The sequence below is a fragment of the Hyalella azteca genome, unplaced genomic scaffold (genome assembly GCF_000764305.2).
Source record: "Hyalella azteca isolate HAZT.00-mixed unplaced genomic scaffold, Hazt_2.0.2 contig1885, whole genome shotgun sequence".
In the NCBI taxonomy this organism is placed as follows: Eukaryota; Metazoa; Arthropoda; class Malacostraca; order Amphipoda; family Hyalellidae; genus Hyalella; species Hyalella azteca.
In genome coordinates, this window is record NW_025932180.1 from 99913 (window position 1) to 122808 (window position 22896).

The window sequence follows — 22896 nt, forward strand, 5'->3', positions numbered from 1 at the left end:
TTAACTTGATGATTGAAGGCAAATTGCTGCAAAAATTTTATGATATTTTCGAAGTGCTGATCCTATTCATCGATTTAATTCGGTCTTTAAAATTTCACAAAGCGAGTGCAGGCAGTGACGCGGGTGCCTTCGGTGAATGCATGGTTGCTATTTATGCTGACTCAACAGTTCGTTGAGTAAGTCTTCCTGCAAGTTCTCATTTCTACTTTGAGGAGGAAAAGCCTTCATTTTCATTAATCAAATAGATGAATAAACATCCCAAAATTAAATATTCTTAGTAAATTAATACGACATAATTGAATTTTTCACCGCATAGTGAATCGGTAAATTTATTTGGAGAGATATTATATATTCATTCTTTAAAAGACCAGGAGTATGAAAATCTGAATATTTCCAGCGTTAACGTCTAAAAAGTCATGATTGGCTCTGTTTATTTATATATAATTATCCTTGATAGTATAGTAGTATATTATTGTATCCTCGGCGTTGAAGAACAGACCTGGACCTGAAGAAAAGACTTGTTCACTTATTTAAAAACTGGCCTGCTAACAAGATCTTTTCAAGTGAAGGTGGTAATAATTTCAATAATGATAATAAAAATTTAATTTCGGAAAATAAGCTTAACTATAATATTCTAAACCTGACTAGAAACATGGAATTTAAGCAGCCTAGTACATGTGCAATCTGTTTTTACATTATTGTTACGAACAATTTCATGATCGAAGATGTAGAAGAATTACTTGCAATAATTACAGGGCTTTCTCTATTTTCAGAATAAAATATTCAAAATTTTATGAAATATATCAATACCTTTTGGGCATTTTGCGCCATTCTAAACTGAAGAATCCTCTGCATATTGATTTTTGAAAATTTAATTGAAATCCGCAATTTTCGCTTTAACATGCGCAGTCAATTGACACGGAATGAAATTAGGCAGAAAAAATTTGTAATTTATTTTGATCTACTGACCAAATTAGGATACAATATCATAATCACTCACGCAGTCAAAAAATATTTACAGTTTTAAGGTTTAGATAAAACCCCAAGTTTCAGATAAAAAAAAGTAACGTGAAGCAGTAACCTTTCAGGACTTTGAAAAATTCAATAAATTATTTTTTTTTTCAGTGAAATGAATGGCAAATTGTTCTCAATACCACAAAAATAATAATTGTACCAGGAAAGCTTGAAACATCCATAATACCTAAACTAATTTTCTTTAAGGCAATGAGAAAGAAACAGCCACAAATCACTGAAATTGAAACAATGACAATAGTAGGAATGAACTATCATTTGAAAACGGGCGACAGACACCGCCGATAAAATAATAACAGAGAATTAATGTAATGTATGCAATATTGTAATAATGTATAATGTACAGAAGCTTGTTCACATCTGTACAGGGATCCGACCCAGTGAAAAAAGAAATACATTTAAAACAAAAGTGACAGATGATAGTATGAGACTTGACTGAACACGAGGTGGTGTCAGCTTCTTAAAGCTTCATGGACGTCAAAATTTATTATTCATGTAATGCATCGTGCATGAGTCAAGAATTGATCGTGTACGTGGCAAAAACTGATCGTATAGATGTCAGGAATTGATGAAAAGCTTGCTGCCGGCAAGCAGACTATGTTATGTCGATGGTGAATTATTGTTGCACGAATTTCATCCCATGAAGTAGAGCATTTATCTCATTATTCGTAACAAAACGTAATTATGTTTTATGACAGGATAATGCATGATCACAGTGAAGTTATAATCACATAATAATGCAAGATAACGTAATGCAGATTGATCACATAATCGTGTGAAATCAAATTATAAAGTATGATAAAATGATGATGAATGATCGTTGATCATGTTTAATCACATTATAATGAATATCACATGATAATTTATGATCACATAATCATGTTTGTTCACATGTATTAGACAATAATCATGAGAGAGGGTCATCAAGGGAATTTATTAAAGACTTTAGATGAAAGTTCAATGAAAACCTTAATTCCCAACCAATAAAACTCTTTTCTTGCTTCCTATGCAACGTAAACATTCGTTGTATCATAATCCAATCTCATATAAGCACCTTTCATCACTAAAGTAAAGTTATGTTCAAACGATTCAAGCTAAAAATATATTTTTTTCTTTACCGGGAATTTAGTTACCATTTTATTGAAAATGAACTCTCTGAACTGTCAGTATTGAGAGCAAAACCAAAAACTTTTCGACTGTATTCAAGACTTCCGCGATCAATCAAATTCAAGCTTGTGATGAAAAATGCAGACAGATCCCCCGAAAAGACGGAGCTCAATTTAAATGAGGCAAAATTACAACCTTGAACAGAAGTTTGTCTGATATTGCAAATGATTTCCATCATATAAATACAATTTTAACATTTTATTTATAGAAATTAAACTTGATCGTATATAAGTACTTATATCATTAGTCTGCTTATATCGCAAGTTCACAAGGAATTTAAAAGCAAAGAAAACGCCAAGAAAATTCACCATATTGATATTGAAAACGTTTCGGAGATGTTTCGATATAATGTTAGGTCTTGTTTAGGTTTTATGTCTGTCTTTGAATTTTGACTTTTAAAGTGATTTTATTCATTTTTAGTTTAGTCGAACTGATGATGGAGCTGGACTCCGAAACGTTTTCAATATCGATATGGTGAATTTTCTTGGCGTTTTCTTTGCTTTTAAATTCCTTTTAAACTTGATCTCGTTGCACCTATTGATATATTCTGAAGAATACTTATCATATTTAAATGAACTTAAAGACGAAGACACTTAATGTAGGAGATTAAATTTAAACAGCTTCATATGAAATACTTACGCTGACACCGATTTTATGTACACCATTTGAATGCCACATGCCAACGTGAAATTAAAAAACAATATAACTTTGTAATATTTGGATTCCTATTTATATACCGGGTATTAATGGGTTTGTCATGGAAGTCGCAAGGTAGCTTAGAAGTAACATAATTAACTAATGTTTTAATAACATTGATTACACAATCTTGTAGTTGAATTCACAAAATGAGTTTCGCCAGCATGTAAGATCTCAATAGTCACATTTCTTGAATTTAAAATAGTTCATCTCCTCCAGTAAGCTGAAAACCTCATATTTTGAAATGAGTGTATATCGGGAAACCTATTTTCTATATAGAATGTGGGTTTGAAGGGTCTTTATATAATTAAAAGCCCGAGCAATACCGGGCTAACATGAAAGTTGGAAATAAATTTATTCTGAGTTATAATTTTTTGGTAGGCATTTAACCGCATTTGAAAAAAACGTTCGTTCGTTTTAAATTATGTAAAGACACTGCTGACCTTTGATGCTAATGATAGAATATCATTCACAGAATTGCGAAAGAAAATTATTAACCTATCACTGAACCACGGTGATTGTAGGACAATCTGTATATAAGGTTTGCGGAAATTATTCAATTGATTTTCTTTAAATGTTTTATTTAATAATATTCTATTCACTTAAGCTTACTCAAAATGATCAATGATTTTATTTTATTAATCTGCAAACGCTGCAGTCGCACGTATGAGTAGAGTGAACACGCATATAAATATAAATGCTCACAAAAACTTCTCGTCACACTTTCAAAATTTAGCAATGACATTTTTTTAATCGCCAATTAGCAGTACTAATACATATAAAATTCATTTTCTCAATATTGCTATCTTTTGGACGGTTAAGTCAATAGATAAAATTTCTTGTGGTCTCATTAAACCCTCTCTTTATCGCTTGAAAATTATACCAAATAATTAGAAGATAAAAAAGATTTAATCGTTTCAATTAAATAGATCAATCCTATTCAGATGAACACGGAACTTTTCAAAATAAGCGCTGAATTTTTTCACTTAAGACTATATCTTTAATGTAATGAGGTGATCCGGGCACAAAAGAAAAGGGGGAAGTATCATGTTTTGTACAATTCAGCTGTAAACAATTTTTTGTATCTTATATTTGATAGTTACATTTTTCTAATTAAGAAAACACCACAAACTTTTAATTTGATTCCAGCTCAAGTTTTATTTTCGACTTTTTCTTTAAAAATGCATTTTCTAATATACCATAGAAATTAATTGTTATATTAAAAAATGTACATAGATAGGAGCAAAAACTATTCTTTAGATCCAACACATTGTTTCACTCGTATATAATGACCAAACTCAGTCTAAGCTATTTAGAAAATATCTAATGACAGCCATATCTTTTTTCATGCCCTACAACAGAATTATAATCAAGCTTAATATTATCAATAAAATTACTATACATCACAAGTTCCTTAGTCTAGTCGAGCGAGCCGATGTGGATGCAGTTATCGAGTTTAGTGAGGGAGAGAATGGACTGGTGCAAGGCTGACATGTTCGGCCTCTCGCTCGGATTTTTCACCCAGCATTTCTTCATGATGACGTACATGTCATCTGGGCACTTCTCAGGACAAGGCAATACGTGACCAGCTGTGATTTTTGTTATAACCTGCAACATTAGAGCAATGAAAACTGCATAAATTTTATAATGCATAGATAACATTAGCACATTTCCACTATTCACAATAATTACCAGTTTTAATACCTTAAATTAAAATATCTATATGATAAAAATAGAATTGGTACCGAAAACGACGTCGTCAATTAAATTTTTGTCAATTAAGACGAGCATACTACACAATAGAAGTTTTCGCGGGTGAACAGCAGAATAGAGCATAAAAAATGTACAAGAATCGAACTTTATATCGAGTTCCTGAAAAAAATATCATTGCTCTGCAGTTAAAATAAATGCATGATCATCAGACCTGGAAGTCGTCATGGTTTCATAAACAACAAATGGAACAAGTGGACAGCTAAGACCATGAACAAAGTACCTACAGATAACGATTATAACATACAACTAATGTTGTTAAAGATGTCTAGTAAATAAAAAAATTCACCAACTAGCTCTTCGACGTAAATACATTACTACATATAGGAAGTTTCAGATATCGGTAATTTGGATTAGGAGATAATTTTGAGGGTAAGACTCCCTTATATGACACGGTAGAATCGTGAAAATTTCAAGGACGGAGGATGGAGATTTGAAAAGTGATATCATATGAATTTGGGTTCATGATAATTTGAGGGAAAAGTCATTTCGTTTTCTTAATTCTATACCATGAGCTTAATGGGAAGTTCATGCTGAATGTGGGTTGCATCGGGTTAAAAATTTAGTGATGTACTCAAGTTCCAAGATTATTACTAAATTCTAGATGACGAGATTCGATGTGACTTGAGTGCAATGGTTTAGCGGTGCAATGGTTTCAAACTTCAGAAATTATCGAAACAGGGCAATGCTGGATTGAAGAGCTGGTAATTTTTATGGTATGATTGAATGCGCCCATTTTCTTTTTATACTATTTTTTAAGTAATTTATGCTATTCCACTTTTAATTCTAAAATGATTGACAGAACTCGTTACTAATAATGGCTCCCTTCATAGAAAATTTTTCAAAAGAACTACTAAATCCAATTTGTTGTTCTCCTCCCGAATGCCTGAGGCTCCGTCCAAATACGAATGTTATAAATGGTTCCTTCTGGTACAGAGAAAAATGTTCCTTTAATGAAAGCTTATTCGAGGTGCGAAGAATAGCAGCCGATTTGCCTATACTGGTAGAGCCATTTCTCACCAAGTCGATTCATTGCATCGACAAGAAGGAAGCACGTCTGGCATCGATGGCCGTTAATGTTGAGCCATGTACAGACCAAAATTAAGTGCACTTTCCTGGAAAGTTCAAATCTTTTTTACGCTTTAAAAACATTAATATGTAAGCACGTAAAACTGTGCGTTTGACAGAAGGATATTATTGGTGCAGAGGGATTTTAATTTCGAGCCAAAATGTATTCTGGTGCCGAGTGATTGTGTTGCCTTTTCTGCTATCATTATTTTATTAGGAAAATAACGAAAGTTAAGTAAAAGAGTCTCCTGTACAATACATTTTCACTTTAATATTAGGCTAATATTTTTTCAGTTTTCGTTTTAGAACAATTTAAGTAAAAAAACAAGAAAGACTTCAGTTTATATAAGAAGAAAGAAAGAATAGATACAAGAAAAACTTCAGTTAATATGAGAAGAAATAAAGAATGCATACAAGTAAAACTTCAGTTAATATAACTTCAAATAATTGTCTGCATTGTCTGTAATTTTTGTAATTTTTAAAAAATAATTGTCTGTAAATTTTGTTTGCATTCCCATGTTTACAACGTTTACACAGCGCAGGCACGCCAATAAGACAATGACGCTGTAAAGCGATTCCTCTGCCGCGAAATGACGGCAGTTTCCTCAATAAAATGAGAAAGTAATCAATCTGAAACTTCTATGCTTCTGTATAGCATCTGACCGAACAACGAAGTCGACTTGGTATGTTATGTTCTGTAGCTTAATTTTACAATTACGTCACACACATTTTTGAAGTTTAATATATATCTCTATTATGGAAGCTATATCAGAAGAATCATCAAAGCCACAATAATTGAAAAATTCAGCAAAGCCAACTCTGATGAATATTTCTTTACTAACCGAATATTTCATCAGTTTATTACTTTAAACATCAACTATTTATGAACGTAATTTTAAGGATTCATTCCTCTTTTACACGGTAACAATCAGGAGGAAAATGCAAACTCATGAGAATTCCGGCAATGATTCGCTGCTTGTATCACCTGAGCAACTGAACATCATCATGAAATAAAAAAAATCGCATCCTCCGCCATTGTATTGAATCTAATTTCCGGCGAAATTTATAACGCTAATTGATACCGTATAATTGTATAGTGCTGAGCATCTTCCTCATTTGCGACATCGATCGCTCGTTCGTATCCAATAAATGAATAATGATTATTCACAGCGCAATTATATGATTACTTAACAAAAGTGCACGGATAGCAAAACTACAGTATAGAAGAAGTTAAAATAACTGCTGCGCAGCTAGCATGTACAAATTTTTTTGAAACAATTGAAATTAAATATTATAAGTATAAACTGGCCTTATGTTCGGCCGTAAGAAAGCTTCTGTATTTTTTTTAATTTCATCCCATCTAAAACCTCGCTATAACTTGACGCCTCCATTAGGAGGTGCATAATTATCATGGAATGTATTTTCACTACTGGAAAAAAATTGTTTTATGCGGGGAAAATACGAGAGAAAAATAATTGTACGATCATTTCACAATAACCTGAAATTTTACTCGTTATCACTTAACCCGGATTTTGTGTTTCGGTCGAATGAAATGTCCAGCAACATCAAAAATGTAATTCCGTCATTTCATGAGTGTGGGTTATCCAAAACTTTCTTCTTATTTCTTTAATATGAAAAATAACAGTCGTGTTGACCTTGCGAGAAACTGAAAACCAATCAGCAGCCATCTTGAACTTTAAAAGTAAAGCCGAAACTAGAATCATGCTTTAAAATTTCTTCCAGTAGTCAATTAAATACAAGAAACAGTTTATCGCTGTTCAAGGTCCATTAATTGTAACTATGCTGAAAGTTTGAAGCAAATCTTCACTTATTTCATGAGGAGAGGAATCATGATCGAGGCCACGACTTACACGAATATTAACAGCCATCATGGCAGCTACATCCCCTTTTAAAATATTGCAATGCAACAATATCACATGCTGACCTTTGGCTTATTTTCGAGTATAGTTTAGTACTTCAAAGACAAACACGATTAACCATATCTGGTTGCTGTAGCCGTACCACGGTTATTGGCCGCCAGTACTTACCTCCTGGTTGCTGTAGCCGTACCACGGTTGTTGGCCGCCATTACTTACCTCCTGGTTGCAGTAGCCATAACACGGCTATTGGCCGCCATTACTTACCTCCTGGTTGCTGTAGCCATACCACGGTTGTTGGCCGCCAGTGAAGATCTCCCAGAGCAGAACTCCGAAGCTCCACACGTCGCTGTCTATTGTGAACCGTCGGTATAAGATGCTCTCTGGTGGCATCCAGCGAACTGGCAGCATTGCTTCGCACCCAAACTAAGATTCCAGTCAGATTAGAGACTTTTGTTAATGTTACATACGCTACACGGAAGTCAAGATGTTTACGTAGCAAATCACCTTCAGTCAGTATTTATTATGTAGACGTAGTAATGTTTTTATTTTCCCAAAGTCTTGTTCGGTCCAAGTTGGTCATTGAATTCAGTGTTGCGACCGAGTGGTCCTAAATTACATATCACATTGGATAGTCACGAATAACTAGTTACCATTCAATAATAATGCGAATAAGTTATAATATAAAGTATTCAAACTATTCATGCGGTTAAACAGAAAACTATCCATCATTTTTGCACCGTTTTCATTAGTTCAATGTTACATTGAAATTAACGAAATGAAGAAACATTTACTATCAACAAAGAAATATTTCTAATACTTACAGTGTAGTAATCTGACATGTAAATATCTCTGGACATTCCGAAATCGCCAATTTTGACAAGCAGATTTTTGCCAACCAGGCAATTTCTTGTCGCCAAGTCACGATGCACGAAATGCTGCGAGGAAAATGAATGTATTTAATCTTTTTGAAACTCTCGAGTTTATTTGACATAATATCAAATATTCATTTTTACTTTTTTTATTTATTAAAAATTTTCTGTTTGTTTAGCGTAAGTTATCAAAATAAAATGCATGGGCTTTAGTCGTCCAATTCTAGTAAGACACTCACCAGCTATGAAAGATAGTTCAGCCGACCACTTGACTATGAAACAATAAGATTTCAAATATTTTACTGTGAAGCTTATGATTTTATGACGAGCCGTGCTCGTCACAAATAAAAATTCCAAGAAACTTGAATTTCCGGACAGGAAGGAAACTGCAATTTGTTGGAATGCACAACGCTCCTGCCTTAGAGCCTTAGTAATTTTTAACACAAGTAAAATTTTAAAAGCCGTCCGTCGCCCCTCACGCGCTTAGCCGCCGATATCGTTTCAGTTTTTTTCATTAGTATTGGTTCTTCAATACGAAATATTATTGAGTCCTCGTTCAATCAAATCGTTCAAATCAATTGCCGTGACAATGCCAGACGCGGACAGGAAGTCACTATTTTTATTGGAAGGGTGCAAGTTAATACCGAAATCATCCTAGGCACTCTAGATGGTTTTATTTTTTCCCGAGACATTTAATCATCGTTAATAGCACTTTATTTCATTTATTTCTTGATAACTGGTCAGATTACGGCTCCTCATTCCACTCTAAATGAAATCATCCAAAGAAGGAAAATTTGAAAAATATAATGATAACGAAAATCGTCAACACAATTGAGTCTATCAAAACATTATTGATGACCTCCCAGCAAGTTAAATCACGTGAGAAATGTTCATTATAACTATTATTCTGCAGTAATCTCTGATATGATATCAGTCTCCCTGAAAATTAACCTACGTGAAAAAAGAGACTGGGAGTTAAATGGGAACGTGAAAATTAACCTACGTCAATATAACAAAAATTTTACAGCAAAACTAAACATGAATTATGCATACTTAACCGAAGATAACCCATTTTGAGCAACTATAATTGATGAAATTCAGGGTTTTAATTCAATTTAACAATTTGCAAGACTTGTTTGAATTGCACAACCGACCTGTGAAGCGAGGTAACTCATGCCGGCAGCAATTTGCACGGCAATTTGCAAGTCATCCATTACAGACAACGGAGCTGTTAAGTAGTCGGCAACGCCTGAGTCTTCGTTGTGTTCCCTAAAACGTGCATTAATATTATATTACTACAAAATAATTACTTTCTTTAACTTGTATTAGCTCGAAACTGTGATAACCTTATTTCCGATCGTTTTCTCTCAGTGAAATATTCGGAATCTTAATTGGCCCAATATGTATAACAAACCTTAAAAATAGGCACAAACATTAAACTTAAGGAATTATTTTTTCTGAATGTTGTTTGATGGAAATAAAAATTTCGTTCCTATATCAGCAAGGTCTCTTCGAATATTCAAGTAATGCAATGCATGGGATTTTATTCGTAGAAGATTGATATTCTAAAATTTAATCACCTCTGGTAGAAAAAGATCGACTCAAAAACTTTTGGGGATACTCAAAAATTTTGAACGGCAAAGAGCACCGTAAAAACATTATAATATAATAATCCTGATTTTATTCTCAAGTTAAGTTTATAGGTGCTAAGTTTAAGAGAGTATCAAATGATAATCTTGAGCTCCTTCCAAAACGATACTCGGACATATATTAGAGAGCGACAATTAAAGGAAATATTAACGATACAAATAAAGAAACTATTTAGCTATGAATATCATGAATATGAATATTATGAATATTATGAATTTTGTAATGTAAGATTGATAGTACAAAAATGAATACAATAAACACAAAATATTAACAATAAAAATAAAGAAACTATTTAGCTATGAATATTATGAATAATCCCACCTTAGATAGTTGTTGAGGTCCCCCTGCTCCATATACTCGAAGACCATAACCATAGGCGAGGAGTCATAGCACACGCCGTAGAAGGTGACGATGTGGTCGTGCTTAAGGCTGCTCAGTGTCGCAGCCTCGCGCTCCACCTCCTGGTGCACGCTGGCACCCACGGCGTGCAGCGTCTTCAGCTGACGGGATATGAGCAGAGGGAGATAGTGTTAGCCTGCATGTTGAAAAATCTCATGTGAACTAGTTCTGCGTTGTTTTAGGTACTACAGCGTTATGAGGTACTACAGCGTTATGAGGTACTACAGCGTTATGAGGTACTACAGCGTTATGAGGTACTACAGCGTTACGAGGTACTTTAGCGTTATGAGGTACTACAGCGTTATGAGGTACTTTAGCGTTATAAGGTACTACAGCGTTATGAGGTACTACAGCGTTGTGAGGTGCTACAGCGTTATAAGGTACTACGGCGTTATGAGGTACTACAGCGTTGTGAGGTGCTACAGCGTTATAAGATACAACAGCGTTATGAGGTAATACTGCGTTATGAGGTGCTACAGCGCTGTGAGGTGCTACAGCGTTATGAGGTACAACAGCGTTATGAGGTACTACTGCGTTATGAGGTACTTTAGCGTTATGAGGTACAACAGCGTTATGAGGTACTACTGCGTTCAGAAGTGTTACAGCAATGAACAGTCGAAGTAAACTGAATGTTGGTTTCAATGTCCGTAGACATATTCTCATGAAAGTGTAATGGACGCTTACTTATTCGAAAATAATTCAATTAAAGCGACGTGTGAACGAAATGAGGTAAATTTTTATTCCATAACTGTGCTATTCATTTGTTGGGTATTCTCTCGGTTCAATTAAGATTTATAAATAATTAACTTTTATCAAAACTTTTTAGTGCCCAAACGTTTTAATGAATGCTTTCAGAAGCAAAGTTGTTCAATTATGCAAGCGGAGCTTCTTTTTTTCTGGGAGCTTCCAGAAAAAAAATAATTGAAGAATTTCATGCCTCGACGCATGGCATGAAATGGCAGGTATTTGTTTTAAATTTGGACGCATTGAATGGTGGCATGTGAAGAAGACCTTGAATTTAATGAAAACTTGGAAAAAGATCCAAGCAAGATTTACTTTTTGGCTTTGTTCAAAGTTCAGGATGGCCAACGATTAATTTAAGTTCGCAGTTTTCGTAGAGTCTCCAAGATATTTTTAACCCAGCCTTATTTTAAATCAAAACTGCCGGTTGCAGTTTTCAAGAAAGTTTTTTTTTAACGTTACATAAGTACTAGCATTTAAAGCGAAGAAAAACTTGTTCTAATACGTGGACAAACTCAATTTAAAATTCTGATGAATTTATTTTTAACCCCTTAATTCCAAATTAATTATATTATTGTATTACGCAGTCATTTCTCTGTAAAAAAGCTTCATTACTCACCTACTAAGTTTTGCGTCGCGCGATCTATTCCAAAATAAATCAATAAACTCACAAATTATCCATATACGCTCTCGGCCATTAATAATTGAGCCAAAAATAATATTTTGTCTCCAATAAAGAATTCCACAACAACTCCTTAACTTTTTAGATCAAAATTACTTTCTGGAGCTTAAAATAAATATTTAAATACAGTAAAAGTAGAAAATCTCACAGCTACAGCTGAAGCGCTAGTAATCATAGGGTCACTAAACTAACTCACAGCTACAGGCAGCGGGGCGTCACGCAGCGGAGTATCCATGGTGCCGAAGTATACCACGCCGAAGGCTCCTTCTCCCAGCGGCCGGTCGAACTTCAGCGTATCGTTGGGAATAACCGGCACCTCAGGGAACAAACGAAATCGTCTTCAATTTATGCGAAAATTCTGATAACCAAAATTTGGGTTCAAAATGTCATTATTGAAGAAGGAATGTAAATACATTTGGTGATAAAAAAAATTGGGCAAGCCATTAGGCAGTGCATACAAAAGAGTGTTATTGTGAATACGGTAGATTAAATATAAAACGGGCTTGCTTGAATCATAGTAAAGAAAACAAGAATATAGAATATTTATCGGAAAGCAAAATACTGGAGAACCTAAAGCTCCAAAAACCAAAGTATGCAGCGTCGTTCCATGCCTTGATCAAACAATGATCGTTAAACCATCATAATCATTCCTCTAATCTCACTTTGAAAACCCATATTATCGACGTGATGGAAAAATTAATGGCAATCGTTCTCAAACGTGCTTACGGATAGCTCACGCGAAAATAATCTATAAGAAAAAAATGTACTTTTTTTACGTTAATCTTAAAATATAATCGTTGAATTTTTTGTCAACAAGATCCTGTATTCTCACAGGAGCAGAAGTTGCCTGCTGGTATCCAGGATTCTCGACGAGCAGCGTCGGGGCCACAGACGCCGACGAGCTCACCACCCCCAGCGCCAGCATGCGTCCCGCGCTGCCGTCAGCGGTCGTCGTCGTCTCACTAGAGAGCGCCGCGCGCGAGCTCGGCAGCCGTGATGTGCTTCCACGATACGGCAATAATATATTTTACAATGCATAAAATGCCATTTGCAAAAATTAGGAATGAGCTTAATTTAGTTTTTGCTTCAAAGATGAGTTAATATATTTTAGAATACAAATTATTCTACAATACATATTACTTTGAATTACACATTATTAGCACAAATGATGAGTAAGATAAACATAATGTAGACATTACACGGGTTTTCCAGAAACCTAATGCTCTGAGAATAGATACATAGGATCATATTGGGCTTTTAGGCGTAAATGGCTTTATTTGAGCGTAATGGAGGAAATAAAGGAGGAATGATTTTTTTACGTCACTCGATGCAGGTTTAGTGCTGCTTGGAAGAACCAAATTATGTTAATTGTTTAGTCAAATTTGTTAACTTAATTCAATTGAATTATCATACCTTATCTGAAGAGAAATTTTGAAGTCAGACAAGTGAGTTGGGTTCATACCTTCCAGCTATAATTTTTGTAAGATTAAATTGTAAAAATGACGAAGCTTTGTCGTATTGTGGTGACGAGATATACTTTTTGAGATAATGGCAGGAGATATACTTTTCTAATCCTTTTGTTGGCTTAAATTAAAACATTTTATCACTTAAATCGCTTCGTAAAGAGGATCGCATTCATAAATTTCCACGGCTAGCCTGATTTTTAGAACTAATCATGGTTGAGTCCCATGAGTTAGAATTTGCTTGAAAAGCCGAAGAATCGAGCATATGAGCAGTTTTTTTAAGTTGCAAATTATTTATTCATTCAAAAGCAAATTTTAATCTCATAACAATAAACGAGACTCAGTGGCAAATATGCTCGGAATTCTCCTGACGATATCACAACAATATTCTTTCCACGTTAAGAAACGAATAATGTAATTCATCACGCTTAAATTCTATCACTAAATTCATGAAACACTCAACGTGTCACGACACCCGTAAGGAGAAGTATATTTGCTGTATTCTTTTACGATGTGGTGAGAAATTAGAGTAATAATAATTTATTATAAATAACAATACCACTGGGAGTAAGAACTCATAAAATCCAGGATACCAAACTTCATTGAGAACCGCTTCACCCACGAACAAAATCTCCATGCATAGAGAGTGAGTTTATTACTAAAATTGAATACCAAAGGCCATTCAGTGCATGAACACGAAGCCTATGCGAATAACAGGTCAATAAAGTCCCAGAGCAACGCAACTCATTTCACCTCTCCATGTTTCCCATTCAAATGAGAAACATTCCCCTGTTGATTTTATTAGCAATATTGAACGCACAAACAAATATGGAAAGGTAAAGGAGCCCAAGATCATTTACGACAACAACTTTGTGGAATATTTTTTCCCCTATTGAAATTACAGTATACTTGTTTTGGCAAACCAACTTAGTTTACATTTGCATGGTTAAATTACTTGTTTATGACGTAGCTTTTTTCGATTTTGTAATCGCAAGCTTTCGAATAAGTAATTATATTGCTATCAAGCTGGAAAATACACGCCTATATATCGGAGCAATTACATTTTATAGCATTGAAACTCATTTTTCAAGCCAAACCATCATTGATAAATTGTTTTATATAGTTTTAAAATATCAATGAACAATACACATTAATGGAGGATTAGGATTTATTCTTATTGGAACTGAAATAAATCGAAAACGCCATTCAAACTGAACGTAAGACGTACTGACACGATCAACTGATGAAGGCACAGAATCACACATATACTACACATTACATCTCTTATCATTGGGAAATTAAATCCTGCAGTCGCTGGACATGGATGTTAATAAAATATTAGAATAGCAATAGCGAGGCAAAAGCTGTTGTTTAATTCAAGTATTATTGATGACAATCCCAGTTAATATTTACAGCAGTGAATCGAGAGCCTGCCTCAGCCCTAAGGCCGACGTACAGAAGCAATAAAACCGGAATAAAGCAGAAATATCCAATTTAGAGACGCGTTTGCCAATCATGGTTGGGTACTCGATCGTTAACCACGCACACGGTCTCAGTTTTGCAACAGCCAACTGTATTCTACATGTCCACCTTACATGAACTGCAAAAACCTGCTCTATTCTGGCTCTGTAGAGCTGCGCAAAATGTGTTGTGCAGAGTCAGTTGTGGAAGTGCACGGTTTTCTGTGGAGTTTATCGGGTGACATCACAAATTTGAAAAAAAATCATCTGAGCTCATTGATAGTTATTACGCCTACGGCCTACTCGTGTATGATTGTGTCTGTATTCACAGCAAATTTTCTAAAAATCCGCCTCATGCAACGACAATCATATATAATTAATTAACATTTTACATCAAGGAGCTGATGGTACATTACATGAACCTCTTGCTCTAACTGATGAACAAACGGTTTTGATGAAGCTTTTGTTTGGCTAACTACGTACTGTATACAGGTTTTGTGCACTGACTGTACCTGCGCAAAGCTTGCCCCCGAACCCTGCGCTCACTTTATTTGGAATATGAAGTTATTGTTAAAATTTAACGGAAATGGCACACTTTGTATGCGTGGAGAATATTTGCAGGACTAGAGAAATGCCGGATGCTCATTGAGAACGCCTACAGGAACTAAACACAATATGGCGGGAATAAGAGAAACTTACTTTGTTCGATTGCCGGGAAGTAAATTAAAAAGCTCCATGTTCGCATATAAAAAGCGTACAAGACAAAAGAGAAACTCCTTTCATTTAAGACACTAGCGAAAATTGAACTAAATATGCATATCTTGTACACTTGAATATCGCTTACAGATAATACGAAACCTTCCCGGCTGCGGACTTGCAGGACGGCGCTCGGCGTTGGCAGTCGCGCCAGAGTAGAAACCTCGGCTGCTTGGCCACCCAAATGCCGAGCGGCAGCAGCAGCAGCAACAGCGTCACCGAGGGCAGCAGCACCTGTAGATTTCCTACCTCCGATGGTGCATCGACCTGAGAGACAGTAATTACTTGCATTACATAATTTAATTATATAGTTCCCGGATAACTGTCATTCTACTTGATAAAATCAGTTCACCAATTGTTCATTTGTTCATTAATGCCCCGTGTCAATTCGTAGAATAAATGAGTGCCAAAAATGTGTATTAATAAATAATAAAATTTTGTTTCGAATCTTACTTTCTTATGTTAAAAATTGCTGGTATTTAAACCTTTTCTTCGATTTTTCTAGTCAGGTCTGATTTCTTCTAGATATTTTTCAGCAAAAGAGAGGCGGAGGGTGAATCGCTTATTCGAGGCCCACGTCGCCGGTCGAGATCATAACTGTCCGGTGATCGAAATTTTCTACAAAATTAATTAACCAAAATAATTATATTTTTCATATGAGAAAGGGACGATTATTATTCACTTAATAATTGGTAATTCGCCTTTTGCTATCAATTATATTGGTTATTTATTAATCTCAATATAGTGGTTAGACATGATGGTGGCGAGAGTTTTCCCGTCAAGGGATTATGAGTCAGACTGTGGAAGTATACCTAAAAACAATGAATTTGAATAACCCATTCGTCATAAAGAAATGAATGCAGTCAGTAATTACTGACTTCATTACATATAATGGCATTAATTTAGAAATATAATTTCATTTCGTTACAGTGTAAGGGATATTAACTTCAAGGTAAAATTGTTTATTTGTCGAATTATTAAATTGTCATTTTAGTTTAGAGTGAACCGGAGGAAAGGTGCGGAATGTTAGGGTGAAATGGTTATTGTGCTGTGGAAAGCCGGAGCGGAGGTATGTGTGAGAATAGGATCCGATGTAGATATGTAAATAATGATGTGAACAGATTGTGTAAATAAATGATTTCATATTTTAGGTATGTGTATCGTGTATAGTTTACTTTAATAGTAGTTATTGATCTATTTCTACTTGGTTCTTTTAGGAAAGCCTCAACCTCGAGCCTAGAAATTCAACCTCAAGCCTGAAGTTTGACGTGGAGCACTTAAGTGTTAACGTATAAGTGTTCAATAGGCAATAGTAACGTTCATTACTAATTTGTTTGTGCATTAAAAACTACGGTGTAATAAAGTGTTTCAAAGATGTACCAGTGATTGAACCCTATACGATCATGTAGGCTAGTTGGTGAGTTTGGGAGCCCCAACAAAAGTATATTCACTACCAAATAGAAACTCAAAAAATTATCAATACTCACTGCAGTGAGTGACAGAGAGCGCATTTTCTCGTCCGTCCGTGAAGTCACGGACAGACGGACGGGCATTACGAGCGTAATAGCGCCTTTATTTCATAAATGAGAAAATGCGCTAAAAATAATGTAGGCAACCGCCGGTCACGCCTCGCTCGCTAATTATCACACCTAATGAGCCACGACCCCTTCCCCCCCTCCCCAGCCCACCCGGAGCGGGGCAGTCCAGACAAAGACGTGCTGTACGAGGCAACTAACTATGTGGTAAATGACAATCAGGGATACTGGGGTTGGAATTAAATGATTACGACTAATATTAAAATATTGAATGCCATTGTGCAAGAGATTAAATTTTAATAATGTAGCGCAGCCAGAACGAATATCAGAAAACTACTCAAAAGCTCGGCAAAATCCCGTGTTGTAATTAGTGGATGATTTATTCAAGTTGAATGTGCCGAGTAAACCTTGACAGCTTCATAGATCACCATGCTCCTCAAATTTCAATAATGCTAATTCTGTGATTGCGAATAATGTTAATGCCCATGGTATAAATTCATGTCTGTGCACTGCATTGTCATAAAATGTAATTTACTAGTCTAAAAGTAGCCGGCACGTACAATGCATCAAAAGAACAAACCTTACCAATACATTATTGAAACATGTTTAATATCTGTGTTTTTCAATGGCAAATATTTGTCGCCGCAAGGTCGCCTTTTCACGCCGATTCTCATAGTATAATGAACGGAATTTCAGTGGACAACAAACAGTGACCTGCGGCTCATATCAACTGTTGAAACCACAGAAGTAAGTCTCCAGTAAAAATTTTTCTTGAAAACTGAAATAAAATAATGTAAAAATTGATCACCTCAGGTTAAGCACATGTAGAAAATCGAAAGAGTAAACACAACATTGACCGCATGTCACTACAACTGAAGAGACTATATATATGGTTTTTATTGGATGAAGCGAAGCTCCGTTAGAGATTTACACCAAGAATAATTAAAGTATTTAACAGAATATACTATGAAGATCAATCTTCGAAAGTGATTTGACATGTTAGGGTTTTAAGCAGAAGACATACTTTTATTTACAATTTAAGGTTAAGAGAAAACTGATATTTAATTAATAGCACAGAATGAGAGCGCTAGCCCGGCGGTACAGAGCCGTGAAGAAGGCGTTCGTTGCGTGGAATTAATGTGAGCTGTAGAAGTGTAAATGTTTATAACAATCAATTCAATTCGTGACTTATTTGATAGTGATTGTTCATGTATATATGATGTAATAAGATTGTTCATCTGATTTTGCCACTTTTATGCTGGCATTATTATTATTTGCTTTGTTTGCATTAACAAAGAAGCAAGAAGCTTGAAAGCTTCAAGCCCGAGAGCCTACAGCCTATAATATCTTAGCCTAAGAGCCTACAGCTTTCTTTATCTGAAGACACAAACCCGAATTGGGTTAGAGAGACACTTGCGGGGCGAATATGGTCATGATGGAGGTAATGCTTGGGCCTGTATTTGGTGAGATCCAACAGCTGCATTTCTCGAAGAAGCAGGACTTAACTAAGTTAACCAGGGGAGGAAATGCATAAACTCTACGCAGTCCATTATATTCATAATTTTAGTAAGATAAAAACCGGTACTCAAATTTTAAGGCACCAATAATGCATTTAGTGAAAATAAATAAATTCTTAACAAAAACGGCTTAACATTCGTAGAATTTTACAATAATTTTCATTACCTTCGGGTCTTCGGTTGTGGTTGATGACGATGTATAAAAGTTTATTGTAACATCTCTTGACAAAACATGATTATCGAAGAACTTTGTCTCGACCGGCTTGAATCCCTGCGGTGACCTACACGATGCACCTGTTATAACACAAAACATATTGACTTAAAATAAACAATTAGTTAGAATTTTTTTTGCAATTTTTCTCAGAAAAATCTATGAACATCATTCAAAAACTCTTTGTCTCTTTTTTTATATCACTCAGTACTTTTTAGGTGCGTATTCCATGGAGAACCTTATAATTTAAACACAAATTAAAAATTATATTTTTATTCCGTTGTTCTCAGTTAATCATCTTTATTCCGAGAGTCTTCTCTATTTAATAAATCTGTTCTTTCTTTGCAGTAACGCCTACCAGCAACTGTGTTTTAACTGTTCATAAATTTTGAATTTGTCATAAATAGCAAAATTTAACTTACTGCCAGATGGTATTATTTCCTTGCTAGTTTCCTGGCTGGAAGACCTTACGGTGAATCGAAGCCTACCGGCGTGTAGATGACAGTGTAGGTAGCCTTCTGAAATGTTAAGTAGCAACATTTATTAACACTTTCCTTGCTAAACATAGAAAAATGCATAAATTTAAGCATTCAAATTCATACATTTAGAGTATGAACAATAAGATAAATTCGCTAGTGTGAACGTTACAAAATCTTGCATTTTGAACGATAGATAATTTTTGATAATTTGATAATTAAAACATAAGCACAATAAGGAAGCCTCAAACATAAAATGGGGACCGTGATGAAAATTTATGGATATAGATATTATATGGAAATATATGGTGGCTTGTTCGCTAAAGGGTTAAATATGGAATAAAATACTCGTGAATTCTAGCAAATGAGGAGGATAAACCAGAGACAAATTTTTATTAACTTCTTATCAATTTTAATTAAAATTTTACCTTAAACATCCGTGGTAAAGCTTAAGTGTAACTTAAGTGAAAGAAATAGGCAATACGGCCATGAAATAGACAATCCGAAGAGGAATATTTTGCTTCCTTATCATGTAATTTTAAAAGCCGATCTCAGCTGTTATAGCAGGGGAATTTTATCTCAGCAGTTAATAGCCGATAATTAATGACAGGGGATCATTCCTGCTGTCCTTATTACCTTTGTTCTTTAACTCTACCCTATAAGTCATATTTTTAATGAACAAGAGAAGAAAATGAAAAAAATATTAGGAAACCTCTCTGCGCCCCAGAGGAGTTGGTGATCCAGAATTCCCCCGCGATGCCGACGCACGGATGTTGAGCGTACTCGTGGCACCGCTCGAAGGACCAATACGAGCACAACTCCGGCAGCGCCGACTTGAATTCGACCTCAAATTTCTTTTGGCTTGAGTTTGAACTCTTCAATCTCACGATGTGAGCTTCGTCTGGAGTTCGAAGAAAACAAATACTAGGTGTTGACTGTGTGTGTTTATTAATTCAAGTGGCTGTGATCATTCCTGATCATAATTTATTATTCGGGCACAAAGTTCACCAAAGGAAAAATGCATAAGTGCGTGATCAACCAAGTGTATGAATGAACCGAAGCTTGCAGAAAACACAACACTGAACTATTTTCCCACGCACAGTATTTCTGAAAAATTTTCTTGTGATAATTTCGATGGCCAGCCATCAACTCTGTTCTGCGGCCACTCACCCCCACAAAGACGGTCGAGAGAATAGGTTTTCACGTCGACTCCTGCATCGTTGTGTGCTCGGCACGAGATGATTTTACTGATGCGCAGTGGCGCTATCTTAGTAATATCGATGACCAGGAGCCCATTTTCGATGGCACAAACATTCTGCATGGACTGTGGCAGGCTCCACGATATCTATCAACAGAAAATATTACTGCAACGAATTGAAAATACTTAACTAAATATCTGGAATGACGTTTTCGGATTAAAAAATGTTCCACCACGCAACAGCTTTACATGTACAAAATAAATTTGCCTAAAAGCATTATTATAAAATACAGATTAAATAATTGAATTGAATTAAATAGTAAATTATAAATGATTTATCTAAGTTTCATTCATATCTTGGCATATACTCAGTTTCTGTATGTGATGCATTACACTTAATATATTCACGAATCGTAATAAACATAAGATCAAAAGCAAAATGCTAAAAAATTTAATTCAACTAACGTACAAGAATCATGCCTTTAATAAAAGAACTCACCTTTGGAGGTGGATTTCCCACGGCTGAGCAGTTGAGAATTAATGTCTTATTTCTGAACGTATCTTTCAAGTTAACTCGAGGATGCTCTATGGAACGAAGAAAAACATTTGTTAATACAGTCTTTGGTGGTGCTTGAACTTATTCAATAGTTTTAATTCGAGATCACAGTTCACAAACGCAAAATTTCTGTTATAAAGTCTCTTGCTAAATTATATATTAGACTTTTTAATCAATTCTTTCTGTACTCCCGTTACTAAATTATTTCTTTAAAAAAATAAGCACAATTGAGAGGTGATTGAAACAATACAATTTGTATGCGTATTCACCTATATCATTAATGAGTTAATGCGTTTACTCATTATTTATCAAATCATTTACAGTTGATTCCATACACTTAGGAACATCAAGAATTGATTACGTAAGCTGATGTGGTGCAAGGAAAAGTGTTCTCGATATATTGAGAGGTTGCTATAAGTGTTTAGCATTTCACGTAACCATCGCACGACAGAATTTGTTCAAGTGAACTGACAATGTTAGCAGGAAGCTAAAGTATTTCAAGCTTTAATATCATTTGATGATGATCAAGTTTCACCAACGGGCGCAAATCCCGTTCTTTGAAGTTGATATCTCATTCAAGTATACCCATGATAAATATTCATAGTACAAGGATATTCAAAACGCCTTATTCAGTAAAACATTTCTTATATTAACATGGTAATTTAGCACTTCTATTGCACTATTATGTTTCCTATTAGCTATTCCATTCTGAAAATATTCTTCAATATAACTGGAAAATCATAAACGTTTCGGCATTAAGTGATCGAGCTCTTGATTTTAATTTACATAATTCTGCTCGTTAATTCTACAGTCAACAATATGGAATTTTCATCCTAGACTCTTCTTGAACTCATCTTGTTAACGGTATTCTAACCATTATCTCCTTTTGAAGTTAATTAAATTTCTTATGTTTCGATTGGACGATTAAATGGCATCATTGTAGTTCTCTTAGTGAAGATAATATTATTCGTTGTCTTATGAAATACAACAATAAAGAAATTGAGGCTATCCGAGTGATGACAATATGACGTTCTTACCACATGTTCTTCCCGCGGAGTCGTCCGACAAGACTGCAACAACAATAAAGAAATTGAGGCTATCCGAGTGATGACAATACGACGTCCTTACCACATGTTATTCCCGCGGAGTCGTCCGACAAGACTGCAACAACAATAAAGAAATTGAGGCTATCCGAGTGATGACAATAAGACGTCCTTACCACATGTTATTCCCGCGGAGTCGTCCGACAAGACTGCAGGGTTCGTTGGTTCATAAAACGCAGAAGAGGAAGCCCTGTGGGCTGTGAGGTGCCATTGGTCGTGGCAGGTCGTCGCGTCGAGTGCGTTGTGCGACACGTCTAACTCGAGGACAGTCAGCCTGCAGCGGAACAAGTCACTCGAGTGTAAACTTTTACCTCCTGAACTTTCACTTGGAAACTTTCGTTTGTTGTACATGACGGAACGGCACGGAATTTGATATTTCAATGTAATGTAACCACAAATGCACCTGCATGAACTACTTAATTTTTTTAATTTTAGACTTTCAGTCACAAGGGAACAATCTCAGAAAAAAATTCTGCAATAAAATAAATTACAAATTGACATTTCTATGATTTTTATAAGATATGCCATGCCAAAATATGGCGGAACTAGACCATTAAGAATCCATTTGGAAAAATCTAATATTCTTGTTAGATAAGCCAAATCAGAATATGAAGTTACAGTAATTTGAAAGGTTAACTTGTTGATTTTTCTTACTACTTATACTGTG

General features: G+C 35.1%; 1 protein-coding gene across 1 annotated transcript; it reads right to left on the reverse strand.

Moving 5' to 3' along the window:
* Positions 1-4307: 4307 nt before the first annotated feature.
* LOC108676326 (BDNF/NT-3 growth factors receptor-like) lies at positions 4308-20693 on the reverse strand. The gene is made up of 11 exons (XM_018164389.2): positions 20543-20693; positions 20085-20273; positions 18852-18979; positions 15797-15900; positions 12787-12955; positions 12151-12270; positions 10454-10632; positions 9637-9751; positions 8435-8548; positions 7878-8036; positions 4308-4503 (listed from the first exon to the last, which is right to left on the reverse strand). Exons 1-11 carry the CDS (start codon positions 20691-20693, stop codon positions 4315-4317), a joined length of 1617 nt encoding a protein of 538 aa, XP_018019878.2. The 3' UTR covers positions 4308-4314.
* Between the last annotated feature and the right edge of the window lie 2203 nt (positions 20694-22896).